At 42.5% G+C, this 19802-nt stretch overlaps 6 protein-coding genes across 6 annotated transcripts; 3 read left to right on the forward strand and 3 right to left on the reverse strand.

Annotated features, from left to right (window-relative positions):
- Positions 1 to 54: 54 nt before the first annotated feature.
- BATDEDRAFT_32762 (uncharacterized protein) lies at positions 55 to 6626 on the forward strand (the record flags this gene model as incomplete). The annotated part of the gene is made up of 2 exons (XM_006675605.1): positions 55 to 58; positions 1025 to 6626. The coding sequence occupies 2 exons, from the start codon at positions 55 to 57 to the stop codon at positions 6553 to 6555; spliced, it is 5535 nt and encodes a 1844-aa protein (XP_006675668.1). The 3' UTR covers positions 6556 to 6626.
- Positions 6627 to 6869: 243 nt separating this feature from the next.
- On the forward strand, positions 6870 to 11245 carry BATDEDRAFT_15609 (leucine--tRNA ligase CDC60). The gene is made up of 9 exons (XM_006675072.1): positions 6870 to 7111; positions 7228 to 7503; positions 7584 to 7647; positions 7719 to 7807; positions 7887 to 8024; positions 8131 to 8427; positions 8482 to 8793; positions 8888 to 10759; positions 10849 to 11245. The coding sequence occupies exons 1-9, from the start codon at positions 7082 to 7084 to the stop codon at positions 11083 to 11085; spliced, it is 3315 nt and encodes a 1104-aa protein (XP_006675135.1). The 5' UTR covers positions 6870 to 7081; the 3' UTR covers positions 11086 to 11245.
- Positions 11246 to 11778: 533 nt separating this feature from the next.
- Positions 11779 to 13686, forward strand: BATDEDRAFT_18559 (uncharacterized protein). The gene is made up of 6 exons (XM_006675123.1): positions 11779 to 11943; positions 12165 to 12193; positions 12358 to 12732; positions 12847 to 13185; positions 13280 to 13416; positions 13511 to 13686. Exons 1-6 carry the CDS (start codon positions 11853 to 11855, stop codon positions 13587 to 13589), a joined length of 1050 nt encoding a protein of 349 aa, XP_006675186.1. The 5' UTR covers positions 11779 to 11852; the 3' UTR covers positions 13590 to 13686.
- BATDEDRAFT_85341 (uncharacterized protein) lies at positions 13675 to 14556 on the reverse strand (the record flags this gene model as incomplete). Its single annotated transcript, XM_006676323.1, has 2 exons — positions 13675 to 14064; positions 14227 to 14556. 2 exons carry the CDS (start codon positions 14554 to 14556, stop codon positions 13675 to 13677), a joined length of 720 nt encoding a protein of 239 aa, XP_006676386.1.
- A 418-nt stretch (positions 14557 to 14974) lies between these two features.
- BATDEDRAFT_85340 (uncharacterized protein) lies at positions 14975 to 15761 on the reverse strand (the record flags this gene model as incomplete). The annotated part of the gene is made up of 4 exons (XM_006676324.1): positions 14975 to 14984; positions 15044 to 15417; positions 15487 to 15576; positions 15684 to 15761. The coding sequence occupies 4 exons, from the start codon at positions 15759 to 15761 to the stop codon at positions 14975 to 14977; spliced, it is 552 nt and encodes a 183-aa protein (XP_006676387.1).
- Positions 15762 to 16683: 922 nt separating this feature from the next.
- BATDEDRAFT_84994 (uncharacterized protein) lies at positions 16684 to 19431 on the reverse strand (the record flags this gene model as incomplete). Its single annotated transcript, XM_006676325.1, has 7 exons — positions 16684 to 17744; positions 17859 to 18029; positions 18106 to 18294; positions 18366 to 18489; positions 18573 to 18721; positions 18785 to 18895; positions 19062 to 19431. 7 exons carry the CDS (start codon positions 19429 to 19431, stop codon positions 16963 to 16965), a joined length of 1896 nt encoding a protein of 631 aa, XP_006676388.1. The 3' UTR covers positions 16684 to 16962.
- Positions 19432 to 19802: the final 371 nt, after the last annotated feature.

Below are 19802 nucleotides of genomic sequence, written 5' to 3' on the forward strand. Positions count from 1 at the left end.
TCCAAAACCGTATTCTTTGGTGGACACAAGGGTGCCAAGATTCGTGACCATTACATGAGTATGATGTATGACATTGTCAATGCAGCTGGTGTTACCGAGCATATTTCTATTTTCCCCGAAATCACATTATCTACCATGTCATATACCTTTTACCATCCCCAAGGTCTGCTGTCTGCTACTCAATTTACCCAGCCAGCACTCACTCTGCTTGCCATTGCATCATTTACTGATATGCGTGGCAGTGGTGTTGTTCAAGCTGGTGCTCCATTTGCTGGTCACAGTCTTGGCGAGTATGCTGCCCTTTCTGCTTTTGGAGAGGTGCTCACTATTGAGAGCATGGTTGACATTACTTTCTACCGTGGTATGACCATGCAGGTTGCTGTGCCTCGTGATAGTTCTGGTCGATCTCAGTATGGTATGGTTGCTGCTAACCCTGTTCGCGTCAGCACCACTATTGGTGAAATGGGTCTCAAGTTTATTATTAGCTCCATTGCCCGATGCTCGCAAGGACTGATTGAGATTGTCAACTTTAACGTTGAAAACTTCCAGTATGTTATTGCTGGCGAGCTGGTCTATTTGGACACTCTGCGTCTTGTGTTGGACAAACTCAAGACCCTCAACATGAACTTTGTTGAGCTAACCAAGGTTAAATCTGTTGCCGAGATTGAAAAACTTCTTGATGATATTGTGATGGAAAAGATTGAGATCTCACGTGCCACCAAGAAGGCTGGCGGTGGTATTATTACTCCTCAACGTGGTGTCGCAACTGTTCCGTTGGCCGGAATCGATGTACCATTCCATTCAACCTTCCTTACCAATGGTATTGCTGCGTTCCGTAACATTCTGTTTGCAAACCTTGACATGCGTTTCATTAATGTTGAACGTCTTCACAGCAAGTATATTCCCAACTTGACTGCGCGTCCATTTACCATTGACTTGTCCTACTTTGAGTATGTGTACTCTTTCACCAAGTCTTCTCATATCAAGACTGTCTTGGATTCTTGGAAAGAACACGATGCAAAAGACCCTGCTGTTCAGCAACAGCGTGCATACACTCTTTTGATTGAACTACTGGCTCATCAGTTTGCCAGCTCTGTCAGATGGATTGAAACTCAGGATGTACTTTTCCGTGATTTCCAGGTTGAGCGTTTGATTGAAGTTGGCCCTAGTCCTGTATTGGCTGGTATGGCTGCTCGTACCCTCAAAATTAAATATGAGGCTTATGACGATGCTGTTAATCAGAAGCGTACCCAGCTTTGCTCTACTAAAAATCGTCGTGAGATTTACTACGAATTTGAAGATGCTGTTGCAGAGATTGCCGAACCGGTAGTTTCCGACGCTCCTGCTGCCGCACCCGCTGCTGCTGCCGTTGCTGCTGCTCCAGTTGCTGTCTCGGTTAGTGCTGCTGGCCCTGTTTCCGAAGAGCCTGTCACGGCAAGCGAGGTGCTGTATGTTTTGATTGCCAACAAACTGAAAAAGTCTCTGGATGAAATTCCATCCAGCAAAACCATCAAGGATCTGGTTGGTGGAAAGTCTACTTTGCAAAATGAAATTCTTGGTGATCTTGCCGCTGAATTTGGCAACGTTCTTGCAGACAAATCTGAAGAATTGCCTCTTGGCGAAGTTGCATCTGCTTTGCAAAATTCCCATTCTGGTACTCTTGGTAAAACCTCTACTACTCTTGTTAACAAATTGGTTTCTGGAAAGATGCCTGGTGGATTTGGTATGGGTCAGGTCAAGGCTCACATGTCTTCTGTTCATGGCCTTGGACCCAAGCGTACTGAAGGTGTTTTGCTTCACGGTCTCGTTCACGAACCTGCCGCACGTCTTGGTTCTGAGATAGAGGCCAAGGCTTGGCTTGATAAGATTGCTGTTTCTTATGCTTCCAAACTTGGTATTTCACTTGGTGGTGGTGTTGAAGCTGCTGGCGGAGCTGCCGGTGGAGCCGCTACTGGAGCTGTAACTGTCAATAGCAAAGATTTTACTGATCTTAAAGACAAGATGAACAAGATGGTGCGCCAGCAGTTGTCTTTGTATGCCAAATTCCTTGATGTCGATCTTTTGGAAGGCTCGCGTCTTGCTGATGCTCACAGCAATCTCAATGCAGCTCTGCAGCTACAGTTGGACATGTGGCAGACTGAGCATGGAGATGCTTACGGTGATGGTATTCGTCCATCCTTTGACATTCTCAAAGCTCGAATTTTCGACTCTCACTGGAATTGGGCTCGCCAAGATGCTCTCCAGCTGTACTATGACTTTGTCTTTGGACGCATTACAAGTGTTGATCGCGATCTGATGAATCAGGCCGTGCACTTGATGAATCGCACTGACGATGCTGAAGCTGTTATTAACTTTATGGAGTACTACATCAACAACTGCGATGAAAGCAAGGGCGAAAACTATGCTCGTGCCAAGACACTTGGCCGTGTTCTCATTGATAACTGCAAGGCAGCTCTCAATGCTGACCCTGTGTATAAAAACCTGGCTTATCGTCCAACCAAGCCAGTCACAACCATTAATGATAAGGGCGAGCTACTGTATGTTGAGGAGCGCCGCAGCACTAGCAATATGAAGGATTACGTCAATGAGATGCGCGTTGGTAGCAATCTCACCAAACTGCCCGACTCTTCCTCATTGATTGCAGATTTTAGTGCTCTTAATGATCTTGTCAAGACCAATGGTGTTGCCAATGTCGAGTTCAAAAACAAGTTGGATACCATCTTCAAGTCTATTAAGGATAACATTCCCCAGCCAACGTTTAATCAGCCCAATTTGCCCTTTTTGTTCCTCAAGCGTCGCTCTGTTGCTGATCCCAGTCATTGGGAGCCCGATGCAGAACTTACCAATGTCTATCTTGACTCGTTGGCTGAAATGGCCAAGGATGGTATTAGTTTCAAAAATCGAAACGTGCTCATTACTGGCTGCGGAAAGGATTCTATTGGCGTGGAAATTCTAAAAGCACTGCTTTCTGGAGGTGCTCAAATCATTGTTACTACGTCTCGTTTCCAAAAGTCTAATCTTGAGTATTATCAGTCCATCTACGAGTCACACGGTTCAAAGGGATCGCGTTTGGTGGTTGTTCCGTTTAACGGAGGCTCGCACCAGGATGTCAAGGCTATTGTTGAATACATCTACAACAAGGATCCCAAGCTAGGACTTGGTTGGGATCTTGATGCAATTATTCCATTTGCTGCTATTCCAGAACAAGGTCGCGAGCTTGATGGTATTGATTCCAAATCTGAGCTTGCTCATCGCATCATGTTGACCAACCTGCTTCGCCTGCTCGGTGAAGTCAAGACCAAAAAGGCTTCGTTTGGATACGATACTCGTCCTGCTGCCGTGATGCTTCCACTTTCTCCTAACCACGGTACTTTTGGCGGTGATGGTCTATATGGCGAGTCCAAGATTGCTTTGGAGACTCTTATGAACCGGTTCCATTCTGAAAAATGGAGCAACTATCTTACCATGATTGGTGCAGTTATTGGTTGGACTCGTGGCACTGGTCTAATGTCTGCCAATAACATGGTAGCTCAAGGAATCGAGTCTCTTGGTGCCCGTACCTTTTCTCAACATGAGATGGCATTCAATCTAGTTGGTCTGCTTCATCAGTCGATTGTTAACCGCACCTACACTGAACCTATTTGGGCAGATCTCAATGGTGGCTTGCATTTTGTAGCCGAACTCAACAAAATTTCATTTGACTTGAGGAGCAAGCTGCTCGAGACCTCTGAGATTCGTCGTGCTGTTGCTCGTGAAACTACTCTTGATCATCAAGTCGTCAAAGGACCTGCCAAGGGAGCCAATATTACTGTTACTCCCCGTGCTAACATGAAGTTTGATTTCCTTAAGCTCAAGAAGCCTACCATGACTCATCTACGCGGTATGCTTGACTTGGACAAGGTTATTGTTGTTACTGGCTTTGGAGAAGTTGGACCTTATGGTGGTTCGCGTACTCGTTGGGAAATGGAAAGCTACGGCGAGCTATCACTTGAAGGCTGCATTGAATTGGCATGGATCATGGGATACATTACTTTCCACCGTGGTCCTCTTGGAAAGATTCCCAACTATTCTGGATGGATTGATGTTGAGACCAAGCAGCCAGTTCAAGACTCTGAGATCAAGAGCAAGTACGAGACCAAGATTCTTGAACACACAGGTATCCGTCTGATTGAGCCAGAGATTTTTGAAGGCTATGAGCCTACCAAAAAGATGTTCATTCAAGAAATCGCCATCACAGAAGAGATGACTGCCATTGAGGTTAGCAAGGAAGAAGCTGCTGCCTTCAAACTACACAATGGCGAATCTGCCATTATTGAGCAGCGCGGTGATCAATGGTTTGTCAGTTTTGCCAAGGGTGCTAGCATTTATGTGCCAAAATCACTTCGTTTTGATCGTCTTGTCGCTGGTCAAATCCCATCTGGATGGAGTGCGCAGCGTTATGGTGTTCCCGAAGATATTGTTGCACAGGTTGATCCAATTACTCTATATACTTTGGTTGCGACTGTTGAAGCACTTATTTCTTCTGGTATCACTGATCCGTACGAGTTTTACAAATACGTTCATGTTTCCGAGGTTGGAAACACAGCTGGCGGTGGTATGGGTGGCATGCTGGCCATGCGCAAAATCTTTAGAAGATATGCTGAAATGCCCTCTTCCAAAGACATTTTACAAGAAAGCTTTATCAACACCATGCCTGCATGGATTAATATGTTGCTTCTTTCGTCGTCTGGACCAATCAAGACACCTGTTGGTGCATGTGCTACTGCTGCCGAATCTGTCGAGATTGCAGTGGATACTCTCTTGTCTGCCAAGGCACGCGTTGTTATCTGTGGTGGCTATGATGATTTCCAAGAGGAAAGCTCATATGAATTTGCCAATATGAAGGCCACATCCAGCTCTGATGCTGAGTTTGCCATGGGTCGCGAACCCCGTGAGATGTGCCGTCCTGCTTCTGACACTCGCAGCGGCTTTATGGAGTCTCATGGTGCTGGTATTGCAGTATTGATGACTGCCAGTCTTGCTCTCAAGATGGGTGTTCCTATTCGTGGCATTATTGCATCAACCAGCACTGCTACAGACAAAAACAGCCGATCTGTTCCTGCTCCGGGACAAGGTGTGCTCACTACTGCTCGCGAAGCTTCATTTGGCACTGCCAAATCATACCCACTTTTAGATATCAAATACCGTGCTCGTTATCTCAAGCGCGAGCGCGAGTTTATTAAACAGTGCGTTGCCGAAGAGTTGGAAGACTTGAAGGGTGAACTCCAAACCGGTCTTGCAAATGGTCTCATCACCGACAAAGATGTATTCATGGCTGAGCGCACTGCTCTTATTGAGCAAGATGCTTGCCGTAAGGAAAAGGCAGCCTTGTCCACATGGTCTCACGACTGGTGGCGCAGCAACCCTCACGTTTCTCCTCTACGTGCCGGTCTATCCACATTTGGTCTTACTGTTGACGACATTGGAGTTGCGTCTTTCCACGGCACAGGAACCAAGGCCAACGACTACAACGAGTCGTCTGTCGTGAATCAGCAAATGGAGCATCTTGGCCGTACATCTGGTAATGTTCTTCCAGCTGTTTTCCAGAAGCATCTTACTGGACATCCCAAGGGTGCAGCAGCAGCTTGGATGCTCAATGGTGCACTTCAGATGCTTGAAACTGGTATTGTTCCAGGTAATCGCAATCTTGATAACGTAGAAGATCGTCTTCGTAAATTCAAGTACATTGTGTATCCCAGCCGATCTGTTCAAACTGACGGTCTCAAGGCGATTGTGCTCAAGTCGTTTGGATTTGGACAGGCAGGTGCAGAAATACTGGTTCTTCATCCCGACTACCTATTTGCAGCGATTGATGATGCCAATTTCGAGGCATATGCCAAGGAGCGCGAGATTCGTCAAGTTGCTTCGTACCGATACTACCACGAGATGCTTACTAGTACAGCACCTCTTGTCCGTGTCAAGGATGCTGCACCATATACTGATGCACAACAGTCTACTGTTTATCTCAATCCGCTTGCACGTGCTACATTTGACAAGAAGACCGGATCCTACAACTTTAACAACAAGGATGCTCTTGCAGGAAAAGAAACCATCAAATCCTCTGATTTGGCGGTTACACACGCGCTCGTTGAACAAGCTGCTACCAAGCTTGGTGCCTCATCTACCGACGGTCTCGGTGTTGATGTGCAGCTGATTTCCGAAATGTCAATCACTAACGATGTGTTTGTTGCTCGCAACTTTACGCCTGAAGAGATTGCATATTGCAAGGCATCTGCCAACCCCACAGCCAGTTTTGCAGGTCGTTGGGCAGCCAAAGAAGCTGTGATCAAGGCAGTTTCGAATGCAGCAGGTAACAAGGTTGTATGGACCAAAGGTGCAGGCGCTCCATTGAATGAGATTGAGATCACTCGTGCAGAAGGACAAGCACCTATCGTGGTTCTCCACGGCGACGCCAAAAAGGCTGTTGCATTAGCCGGTGTCGCAGGACTCAAGGCCACCATTAGCCATAGCGGCTCATATGCTGTTGCCGTAGTATCAGCTTCTCATAAAGCCTAAGTACGCCAGTTTTTATCAGTCATTATCATCTTTTTAGATGGTACACAATAAACATTTATTGTTTTTGAATTAAAGAATTACAAGTGTAACTATACAGAATGGAACACATCTAGTTGATTGTTGAACTAGAGCGCGAATATTGAGTAGATTGTATCGAGACCCAACCTATTGTCTAGATTGAAACTTGGTGATTGTACAGCGCATTCAGCGATCGTTTCCGATAGGAAAACAATTCCAGTTCAAGCAACGACTCAAGCTGCGAGAATACAGAAATTGATCGAAAACATTACTTTGGAGCGACTGTCTTGCTACGGATTGCCATCACAACACTCGTCCATCTTGACTGCTTTTCTATTCCATTGAATTCATCACTCTGTCTTACTCACACCGTCTTTCTTCCTGCAGACCGTTTCTGATTCCTTCTTGGGCCAGTCGTCCATTCACTGCACTTACTTTTTCATATCAAACATCGAGGATTTCAACCCGACGCTGCTTGGCCAACTTGACTTCATTCCGACCAACTGTTATGTCTACACCCGCTGAAGAGCCCGGCAAGGTGAGTGGCAGTGATCGGAACGGCTGTCTTGCAGCAATGCTTGCACTGGTCTTGCTTTGCATAACATTCACTTGACTCGGAATAAACCAAAACTCTCATTGCTGACTATTGAAAAGGCTTTTAAAAAAAGAGATGCTCTGCTAGAACTTGAAGTCAAGGCTCAAGCTGGCTGGGAAGCCGCTAAAGTCTTTGAAATCGATGCGCCTGGACCAGATGAACCGCTTGATCCCAAATACATGGTCGCCTTTCCCTTTCCTTACATGAATGGCACTCTCCATCTGGGCCATGCCTTTTCTTTTTCAAAAACTGAATTCGCTGTCGGCTATGAGCGACTCAGAGGAAAACGTGCTCTGTTTCCATTTGGGTTTCACTGCACTGGCATGCCAATCAAGGTAGATTCTTGCAATCTTTTGCTGGTCTATCTGACAGGTTGCTGGCACTAATATTGGTTTCAACCCTGATTTCCAACTAGGCATGTGCTGATAAACTCAAGCGCGAAGTTGAGCTATTCGGTCTCGAGTTTGAAGGCTATAACGGTATTGTTGAAACTAAAACCTAGACTTGACATTTCTGGATATGTGAAATCATTGATTCGTTTCTATTTTAGAGGAAACAGAGGAACAGGAAACCTTTGATCATGTCGAGCCGGCTCTTGATGTTGAAAAAAACAATGATCCTAGCAAGATCAAGAAAAAGGTAGCTTTTTGATTACTTTGAGAATTTAGTCTTGATCATTGCATTCTTTATCTTGGTCTAAATACTGTTTGTATATTAGCACGCAAAACAGGCCGCCAAGTCAACTGGTCTCAAATACCAATTTCAAATCATGAGATTCATGGGTATTCCAAACAAAGACATTCAACATTTTGTAGATCCCTATTTTTGGATGTCGTATTTTCCTCCCATCGCAATGGTAATTTTTTGCAGCATTTTTATTTTGAAATGGTCATTGAGTCGAATGATTTGATTTCTAGTAAAACTATATCAACTCTATCTATTTTTTAAATATTGATGTTTAGACTGATTTAAAACGTCTCGGTGCCCATGTGGACTGGCGTCGTTCTTTCATCACCACCGATATCAACCCTTATTATGATTCGTTTATTCGATGGCAATTTAACACTCTTCGTAGCTCGAATCCCGCCAAGATTCTGTTTGGTGAGAGATACACTGTGTATTCGCCTGTGGATGGCCAGCCTTGTATGGACCACGATCGTGCATCTGGCGAAGGTGTCGGCATTCAGGAATACACTGGTATCAAGCTTAAAGTAAAGTTGGAGCAACTCAACAAGACACCAGTTGCTGATCGAAGTCGTGTCAAGGACAACAAGCCTGTCGGTGAATTGATATCATCTGAAAAGTTTGTCAAGGCTCTCGGTGGTCGAACTCTTTATCTTGTTGCTGCTACGTTCAGACCAGAAACCATGTATGGTCAAACCAACTGCTATGTTGGTGTAGATCTAGACTATGGTGTTTTTGAAGTCAGCGATACTGAGGCATGGGTCTGTACATATCGTGCTGCTCGCAATATGACCTACCAGTCACTTTTCAAGGAAAAGGGGAAAATTGTCAAGCTTGCCGATCTTAAAGGCTGGGATCTTGTTGGTCTTCCATTGTCATCTCCGCTTACTTCCTACGAGTGCTTGTATACTCTTCCAATGGAGGGTGTCCTTGCCAACAAGGTATGTTCAAGTCTGCTTGCTTGATATTTATTTGACTCTAATACATTTGTAACGCTATTCTGACTTGTTTCCTGATAAAAATCATCAATTTCAGGGAACTGGTATTGTTACCTCTGTGCCATCGGATTCTCCAGATGATTACATTACCCTACTGGATCTTGTCAAAAAAGCATCCTACTATCATGTTCAGAAGGAATGGATCGAACCCTACTTACCACCCAAGCCCATTATCAGCACTCCTAACCTGGGCAACTTGCCTGCCGTCGCTGCTGTTGAAAAATTCAAGATCAATAGTCAAAAAGACAAAAAGCAGCTTGCTGATGCCAAAGATGTAGTGTACAAGGAGGGATTCTACAACGGTACCATGATGGTTGGTGCGTATGCTGGAAAACCTGTGCAAGAGGCAAAACCCATCATTCGAACCCTGCTAATCGAAAGCGGTGATGCATTTCCATACTCTGAGCCTGAGAGCTTGATCATGAGTCGTAGTGGTGATGAATGTGTTGTAACGCTTGCTGCTCAATGGTATATGAATTATGGTGAGGATAGCTGGAAAGCTCTTGCCAAGGAATGCTTAGATAGCATGAACACGTACACCGTCGAGGCACGTAATGCATTTGAGCAGACTCTGAATTGGCTTGGCCAATGGGCCTGTTCTCGCAGCTTTGGTCTTGGAAGTCGCTTACCTTGGGACAAGGAATGGCTGATTGAGTCCCTTTCTGACTCTACTATTTATATGGCCTACTACACTGTCGCCCACATGTTACATGGTGGAACCCTCAATGGTTCTCAGCCTGGACCTGCCAACATTAAACCAGAGCAAATGACAGATGAGGTGTGGTCATATATTTTCCTTAAAGGACCAAAGCCTGAAAAGTCGGAAATCCCCAATGAAACTCTCGAAAAAATGCGTCGCGAGTTTGAGTACTTTTATCCTCTCGATCTTCGATGCTCTGGAAAGGACTTGATCAACAATCATTTGACGTTTTTCTTGTATAATCATACTGCCATTTTCCCAAAAGACAAATGGCCACAGGCTGTTCGTGTGAATGGGCACTTGCTTCTCAACAGTGAAAAAATGGCCAAATCTACTGGCAACTCTCTTTCTTTGAGCGAATCTCTTGAAAAGTATGGTGCAGATGCTACTCGCTTTGCTCTTGCTGATGCCGGAGATGGTCTGGAAGATGCAAACTTTGTTGAAAAAACTGCCGACGATGCCATTCTTAAACTTTATACGGAAAAGGAATGGATTGAAGAGTCTGTTGCGCTGATTTCCAAGGACAGTCTTCGCTCAGGTCTACTCACTTGGAACGACAAAGTGTTTGCCTCTGAGATAGATTATGTTATCAATAATGCTGAAAAGGCTTATAGTGGCATGATGTACCGTGATGCCTTGAAATGCAGTTTCTATGATTTACAGCATGCGCGTAACGAGTATCGCAAAGCTACTACTGGTCAAGGAATCAATCTCGCCAATTCGCACAATGAATCGTTTGAAGGCCTGCACAAGGACATGATTATCCGCTTTATTGAAGTTGAAGCTGTACTAATGGCTCCTGTCACTCCACATTGGTCTGAGCACATTTGGTCAGATGTTCTTAAAAAGTCAAAATCGATCATGTTTGAAAAATGGCCCAAAACATCTCCAGTTGATATTGGTCTTCTTGCTGCTGCTTCGTATGTTCGTGAACTTGGCTCCAAAATCAGATCTGCCGATGACACAGCTGCCAAGAAGCGATCTAAAAAGGGTGCCAAGTCTGAGCCTGTTGTTGAATCGGACAAGCCTAAAAAACTTCATCTCTATATTGCAATTGAATTTCCCGAATGGCAAGAAAAGGTCGTGGCCATTCTCCAGCAAACCTGGGACGAAGCCACTCAAAAGCTCAATGGTCAGGAAAAGGAGATCTTGGCCAAAGAAGGTCTTTTGCAAGATAAACGCGTCATGCCTTTTGTTGCTCTGATCAAGGTATAGTTTCTATAATGCCTGGTGTACTTGATTGCATTACTTTCAATTATACTGATCAAGTTGTATGATGCTGTAATTTATGTTGAAAGAAAAATGTCGAAGTTGCTGGAAAAAGTGCTATGGATCGCAAACTGCTATTTTCTGAAATGGATACTCTTAACTTGAACCTCGACTTTCTCCGTCGTGACTTGATTGTGATGAAGATTTCAGAAATTCGTCTTTTGGCAAAGGAAACCCTTGTTGCTGGCGTGGATGGCATAGACGAAGAGGATATTAAAAAGGCCAGTGCTGCTTTACCTGGTAGTCCCACATATCGTGTGCTGTGATCATTTTATCATTTGATTTAGTACACTATGGGCGAGTTTCTAGATCCTGTAGCGATATACTTTGTTTTCAATATGGGTCATTGTTGCAAGATTCATTATCAATCAATAAAGTCTATCTTTTTCAAACAACTACGATGACTGGAGTTGTATCTACAACAGCATTCATGTAAAATGAACCATTTAAATAAGGATGTCAAAGTAAAGTCAGTCTCATGATATGATGAGTGTCAATCTACTGGACAACATTGTACTCTTAAACTCTTTAGTTGACTAGACTTTCTCCTGATGATTGACATGGAACATGTTGAATTTCCTAGACTGCAATCATTGGTTTCTTGAACTAAAACAACCATGTTTGATTTCAAGTTACAACAGACATGAGTTGTATTGGAAATAGTCGAATCTAATATTTGGATTGCAATGGATGAATCTGGTGATGGCACAATGTATGACTACCAAAAACCATCTCGGTTTAAATCCGTGGTGTAACTGTATTATATAATGACCATTGTGTTGATAGACAACTGAAAATATTCATCAACGTAGTCAATATCCAACAGCAATCAATAGTCAACCATTTCCCATTCCAAAACAAGAGATTCAACTGCAAGATAATGCAAGCGCTTTATTACGCGAATCCTTTTTGAAATTGTCGAATGGTTAAAATACTTTGTCATAATTCGAGTTTTTGGAGCTGCTGGTCCATTGAAAGTTAAAACTACAGTTTTGAAAGGAAACAGATCATATTCCAACTAAAGAGTAGCAGAATGGGCATTCAAGACGAATCAAGTTCCACATCATTAACAGCCTTTCAGCAGCATTTAAAAGGGTTTGTTGCTGGTGCTCTTGCAGCTTGTGGTGAGTTGCAGCTTGAAATGCAATCCCAATCATGATTTCAGAACAACATTCTTGACAAAAAACCTACTCTTGCATTATATTACACTATGCTGAAAGAACTGTCAGGAAATGCTTATAATCAACTCCTTTAATGTCTGGGAATAAATTGTAAACGAATTTCAAAGATCACAATTTTACTTGGCACTTATTAACAGCACAATTCAATGGCTAATTCTACCTAGGTGCCGTTACATTCACCAATCCTTGGGAGGTAATGTTTAAGTCTAATTATTCTATTACTGTCAACCCCTGTCTTACAAATCCAAAGCTGCTCAAATACAAACCACAAGCATCTAAATCCTGCGGCTGTGTTGGTTCTATTACTAATGCTATACCATGAATAATATTGGATAAACTGGATTCCAACTCTTGTAGGTAGTCAAGACGCGGCTTCAACTCCAAGGTGAGCTACAAGCCCGGCTCGCTAAAGGCACAAATGCTCCCCCAAAACAATATCCCAACGCCTTTTCTGCGTTTGGGCGGATTTTTAAAGCCGAAGGATTCAAAGGGATTCAAAAAGGATTGGCTCCTGCCTACATTTATCAAACGCTGTTGAATGGCACCCGGTTGGGATTGTACGATCCACTCAAGGCTGTAATTCAGTCAAGCGTGGATTATGCTGCGTTGAGTTTGAGTAATGGGGAAAAGGTGAATACGCCTATTGCACCTGCATTTGCTATGGTTACTTCTGGAGCCATGTCGGGTGTTTTGGGTGCATTTATTGCGTCCCCGCTGTTTCTGATCAAAACGGTAAGACTTTATTCAGCGGGTTGACGTCTGCATCTCTAGCATAATGACAGTCTATACGATCGAGGGTTTTCTAACTTGAACTATTATGTAATGCCATGCACATTTCAACTTTAGCGAATGCAATCGTACACTAAAGGAAGTATTTTGGCTGTTGGTCACCAGCATAGCTACGTTACAAAGGGAACGCTGCATTCTTTAGCGACTGTATATCGTCAAGGTGGTATCAAGGGATTGTGGCGTGGTGTTGATGCATCCATGATGCGAACTGGTGTGGGATCAGCAGTACAACTTTCTAGCTACGATGGATGTAAGCAGGCTTTGCTTCAAAGTGGATGGTTTGACGCGGTACATGACGGTCATGGTGGAATTGCTCTGCACTTTATGGCCAGTCTTGCTACCAGTCTTTTGGTTTGTATTGCCATGAATCCGTTTGATGTTGCCAGCACCCGAATGGTAAGCCCATTACAATATGCACTACAGATTGTGATGACAGATTTCTCATTTAATCTTATCTAACTGGTGATATCATCATTTTCACACATCATAGTATAATCAACACTCTACAGCCGATGGAAAGACTGGATCATTGTATAAAAGCGGCTTTGATTGCTTGGTAAAGACTGTACGCGCTGAAGGGGTGTCTGCTCTTTACAAGGGATTTTTTGCTCACTATCTTCGTATTGGGCAAGTCATACTATGCAATTGCTAGTTTATCAAAAAACACTACTGCATAGCTGGATAATTTTGGAACCCACTAACAGTTTTTATTTATTTCTAGGCCTCATACCATCTTCACATTTGTGTTTTTGGAACAACTTCGAGCTGCTGCTGCCAAAATTGAATCACATTTCTTATAATGGTCCACCTTTTAACTTTTGTACCAACTGTTTTCAAAACGGCCTCATTTTTGCAATATTGCTGATCAGATTCAAATACATATGTTTATTGACTCTGAATAGCAGTGCTTCCACCCTCTGCATGGGCAATAGTAAGGGATTCTTCGCCAGTGACGCCTACTCTAAATGATACAAACCTGGATGGAGTAACGTGTTTTGATTTCTTTGGTAAACGTCGCGCTTGACTAGTAGTTACCTTTCGGGCCTTGGTTGGTTGGATCGGTCTGGAAGAGTAAGAAGGAAGGATTGGCAAATGGGGATATATTTTGTTTGTGAATGCCAAGAGCGAATAATTCAGAGAGTGTAAATGGATTTGACGGATCGAGCTACCTAGAGTTGGTGATGTTTGACCACCAAGAAATGCTTGTATGGACAGTAAGCCATAAAAGTTTGGAGCATGTTCGACGAAACTTGTCATTGCATTTAGCATTGTCCACTGCAGCATACATTAGATCATTCAAATGGGGTTAGTTGTGTTGAAAGCTTTTGCTAGTATTCAAGCAACAAAATTCTACACGCATGGCTAACCACACCATAGCAATCAATGGCTGTTTAAAACATTCAATATTTGGGAATAATTCAATCTAAAAGTACGTACCAAATATTTCCACGCAAGGCAGGAAGGAGGCATGCATAAAACAAAAACTTTGCTATGCTTTTTCGAGTAGGTTGGATAGCTTAAAGAAACTCGAGTAGCCAAACTTTCAAATACTTTTTTTTGCGACGAAGCAAATGAACTGTACTCGCCAACTTCCATTTCGCTGATTAGTCCTGCAAGCTCAATAGCCCAGAGTTTGCACATTGTCGCTTCAGTTGGTCGAGGTACAAATGGGTTTGTGACCCAAGGAAATGACGGTGTGACGAGAATGGTTTCTCTCAAAAGAATTTGTTCTACACATGTCCAAGCTAATGGACCAGATTGTGCCATTGTTTTTATAATCTCAAAACAGATGATACGAAGCGTGATAGAGTGGTCATTACAGGGTGTGTTTTGTATGAGAATGCTCGGTATATCGATAGAGGATTGGATAGGCTGCCATGTATACCCAAACGTGTGCTTTGATCGTCTCCATATCCAACTTATATCTGCTGTATTCAAGGGATTGAGTATATGGTGACTTAATGCAAGTTTCAGCACGATTTTCAAGCATTGAACGAGCAACGTTCCATCTACTTGCATTGCCATGGCTTCCTATGTAATTAAACTGATGGTTTTAATATAAATGCAAACGATGTAATCCGAAAGAGTATGCAAACCTTGCTCTGTATAATTGTTTGAACAATCTTGACCCAAATTGTTTGGATTTTGAATCCCCAACAACACCTATAGTTTAATCACAGGAAAATCAGTCATTCCTGGATATAATAAAATTTGGACTGCATATCCAACCAGATCGTATTATCAAGCAACATACCTTCCAAGCGGCGAAATGGCTGCATCGCCTAAATTCAGTATACTCACGAATCCATCATAATACATAAACTCAACCAGATAGCTAATGGGTTGGTACTTTAAATCCCATAGTATATTTTTTAACCATTTTTTACATGTTTTCGTCGACAAGGTACGTGGGCTCATTAAACGTTTGTTTTTCTTATCCGTCAAAAACTGTGTCATTCTTGTGAAATGACAGAGATGATTGGCAATCGTGTCACATGGTTTGTAAGGATCAGACTCTGTTTGATGTCGAGTACTGGAGGGATGAGGAATGTCCGGATCAAAATGAATTGGAATAACGGTATCAAGTGAAAGGGACACACTTTCAGAAAGTGTATTCATCAATCGAGTCTAACACAATGATATACACAAGTTAAAAAGCAATATAAAATTCAACTACAGTCCAAAAATACATCTTACCCATTCTTCCGAGTAGCATTTTTTAAAATTTGTACACAGAATATGCTGTTCTACATCGTTCAGCAGTAAATCCAGAATGCCTAGTTTTCTCTACACATTAAAATACCATGTTGGAAATGTGGAATGACTCGGTATATATTAAATGAACCCTTTAATATGCCAACAAGATGATCAAGTGAGTTGGCAATACTTTATACCTGTATTTTACCGCAAATAGTTTGCAGTGGGGTTGGCTGCTGTCTGAACCCTGCACCAGTACGTCCAGTCGTACTCATTATATGAATGGTCCTGAATCAATATATGCTGGCACGACACGCAAGACAAACACCAACTCTGGTATCTACACCACTTGAACGCGTCAAAGTATTGAAGTGCAATGAACTGGTTCAATAACCAAGTTTAAACTAGATGATGCAGTATCTAAAATGAAAGCAGTCTGACTGAAAGTTGAGTATTAAAACAGTTCAGGCCGACGGTTTACAAAACTAAACGTCGTTTTTGCTGATATGCACTACTGGTTAAGCTACACGTTTATAACCTGAAATATAATATATATTAAAATGTTTGAATTAAACAAGGTCAATGATGTTGGTTGAATTCAAAACAGCGCTTTGTTTAAATATAACGTGAACTCGTTTTCAACAAGTGTTTGTGTACCTCCGCCTGTTACTCGAGTAACTTGCAGTAGTATTGAGATAAAATGAAACACTTGTATTATTTGCAGTAATTGCCTTTTTGCTCTGGAGTAGGTGATGGTTAGATATTCATTGCACTTTCCTATTAGACATGCTCAATTTTTCAATCAGCACACCATTCACTATATAGTTTTAGTTCAACTACAGTTGCAGACTGTAATGATTTCCTTTTTGGCACAACCATACATTGCACGATCAACAGGTTTGGGACTAGATTCACCCATTTTAATCCACATGTTGGTATTGTGTAGTACATTGGGCATACATTATCATATCATGAAGCTGGCTGCTTATATATTTCGATCTAGTGCTCTGGTTTACGTAAATACGACTGCAATGACATGCCAAGCAAATGCCAGTCTAAATAGGACTAGAGTGTAATGTTCAAAAACAAGCAAGAGCATGCAGTCACAAATGACTAATATCACGTTTGTTTAACCTTGCAGTAAATATGCCAAAACACATGAACACAACAAAATAAATCCAAGGATGCGAGTAAAATCGAGGTGACGGAATATATTTGACTGGATTTTGCATATAATGAAAAATAAGCAGCACACATACACGTACGAATCAAGCAACCATGCTGCAAACAAAAGTAAAAATATATAGCAATAACCAAAAAATAGATTGATTGAAATTAAAAAAGGAGCAAAAATAAAAAAGGCAAGCAATAGCGTAGTGGCTTGGGTTAAGTTGCAGTGCATAAAAACAACAGGCTTATGTTATCCAAAGAATGCTTTTTGTAGAGCCGACTTTATCCTTGTATGATCCTAAAAAACTACATGGTCGAATTTTTTGAGCCGCATACCCTAAATAGCTTTTTCCACCATGGAGTATGCTTTTTTTTATCTGCAGGATGTGCACCATTGCTACCCACCAAAAGAGGAGCAGGAGTCAAATTAGACATGTCGTTCATGTTTCCAGTTTGTGGGCCATGACCTTTATCTGAAAAAGGTAAATTAGTCAAACCATGAGTACGTATATCTGCAGTCGTATCATGAGGTGGCATCTGCGGTTGTTGCATCAAATGCTGTTGCTGAGAAACCGACACCCGTGATTGTGCAACATCGGTGCGACTTGATGTGGGTTCTCGAGAGACAGATTGGCTGCCAAGACCATATGTAGATCCGGGAATGGCATACATGCTGCCACTTTGTGCGGGTCCGTGAGTATGAGGAGTAGTACCTAGTTGGGATAGTCTAGGGCCAGAAGGGGAAGAAGGAATATTTGTGCCAGGCGATATTGTTTGAGAGTTGGTTTGATTCAATCCAGAACTTGGCACTGTATTTATTGGAGCAGAGCTACCGCCGGCGGCAGCAGCAGCGCCAGAACGATGCAGTCTTTCACGCTCACGTTGATCACGCATATCTCGTTCTGCCTCACGAAGACGCTCCTTTTCCTTGCGTTGGATATCCATAATTTCCATCCAGTCGTAAACACCATCGTCTGTTGTGCCAATTGAGCGTAGCGCAGTCGACATCAAGCCGCGAAGATAGTCGTAATCTGGATGTTCCTCAAATTTAAGACCACGTACATATGTCATATAGCTTGAAAATGCGACTAGTGATGAGCAGTAAACATGTACGAATTTTCAAAAGCATTGTTAGAGCAGCACTACAAACTTTCACACAAATATCCCATGCAGTTGCACACGTATGCAGAAACTAAGCTTACCAGGCAATCCTTCGCACAGTTCCTCAATAGTAGTAGTTTGCTTTTTTTCACCAATTTTTTCGTATTTTTGTTTGTTAGTTGCAGCCTTGAGTCCTTGCCATGGCAGACTTCCTCTTAAAAAATAAAGAAATACATGACCCAGTGCCTCTAGATCATCTCTTCTTGATTGCTCTGCATTGAAAGAACAGTCAGTGCATCAGTATAATCAGTCAACCCAACTATATAGACAAAGCAAGTCTATCCATACCACGACCCAAATGAGTATTGATGCTCATGTAGCGAGCAGTTCCAGAAAGAGACTTTTTCTCACGATAGGGAATATGAACCCTTGTCTTGGGATCACGATATTGTTTAGCCATACCAAAGTCAACGATAAATACTTGTGCGGCAGGATGTGGATGTTCGACTGAATGATTTGCAACAATGCTGTTTGGGTCTGCAATTAAAAGCCCAAAGATAGAGTTAAAATATATACGATTTAAAAAAACACTACAATAGTGATCGTACCAGTCCCAGGCAAAGCATTTGCAGATGCTTCTGCATGACGAGGAATTCGCCCAACAAGGAAGTTGTCGGGTTTGATATCTCGGTAAATAAGATTTCGGTCATGGATGCTCTGAACACGAGTAATCTAGAAGAGATGAGCAATACACATGATTGGTTAGGTTAGCAACCAAAGTTTTGCTAGAATACAACATAAATAAACGATATTACCATTTGTTTAGCAAGCATGCATACAGATTTAAATGATAGTTGTCGATTGCAGAGATCAAATAAATCCTCCAAGGAAGGGCCTAGTAGGTCAATGCAAAGTATATTATGAAGCCCTTCCTGACCAAAGTAATATACAGCAGGAACGCCATCTATATTTGGTTCAAATAGTTAAAATACATTCATCAAACTAGTACGACTATTTTCCAACCTACCGGAATGAGACATGATTTTATATGCCTTGTATTCATCACGAAGCTGAGGAGCATCTGTTTTTCTGGATTCAAATTTGATTGCAACGGGTTGATTGTTGAGTAAATTTGTTCCTAGATAGCAGGCGCATCCATCATTGGTATCGTTCCAACAGAGGGATGGGGTATTCAAATGAAACAGTTTTATAGAGCAGAGTGTTAGAAAGTATCATCTTGACATATTTAAGCGTTGACTATTTAGCAAATTGCATTGCTTTTATAGTCCAGTATCAGCCAGTACCTTCATAAATGATGCCAAAGCTCCCTTCGCCAATCTTTCTACCAATTTTGTAGTGAACACCAATAACGTTCTGGCCAGTGGGATGAAGCCGGCTTGAGCTAGATGACGGGACAAGCTGGTTGCCTGAATTGCCAGGTCCAGTAGCGTGGTGAGTGTTGCCATGATGGGCACGCGAGCCAGAGACGGCCTGCATCTGGCCAGATTTTAAATCAGTTGGTTGATTAGAGGTCATTGTTAGTTGAGATAGCTGAGTTTGACGAGACGACGCAAATGCAGTCGTAGAGTTGGAAAAAACGGATTTGAATGGAAGATAAGAGGTTGCAGTAGTAGTGGAAAAGTTATTGGCCTGCGCGTTGGTCGTCTTTGCCATTAATTCTGAGCAAAGACCAGCACAAGGAGCAGCACAGGCTAAGATGTCTGTTGCTGGAGTACTTTTGAGGCTGAAATAGAACCAATCCTGGCTAAAAGACTATGCAAGAAGGATAGACAGAACGATGCACTACATATGAATTCCGAATTCAAAGGTATAAAGATGAAGCAGTAAGTGAATTGCATTTCTAAATGATGGCATGGAGTACTTTGCAGCCGGCAGGTCTATCTGTCTTGAATCAAACAAGCATATTCTGGCAAGACCATCGTTGTGACCAAACGGTTGTCAAGTGCATTCTGGGGTGAGCATTAGTGAATCAATGCAAGTGATTGTCAAGCATACCTTAAGACGGGATAAAAGACAAGACCAAA

The sequence above is a fragment of the Batrachochytrium dendrobatidis genome, assembly GCF_000203795.2.
Source record: "Batrachochytrium dendrobatidis JAM81 unplaced genomic scaffold BATDEscaffold_1, whole genome shotgun sequence".
In the NCBI taxonomy this organism is placed as follows: Eukaryota; Fungi; Chytridiomycota; class Chytridiomycetes; order Rhizophydiales; genus Batrachochytrium; species Batrachochytrium dendrobatidis.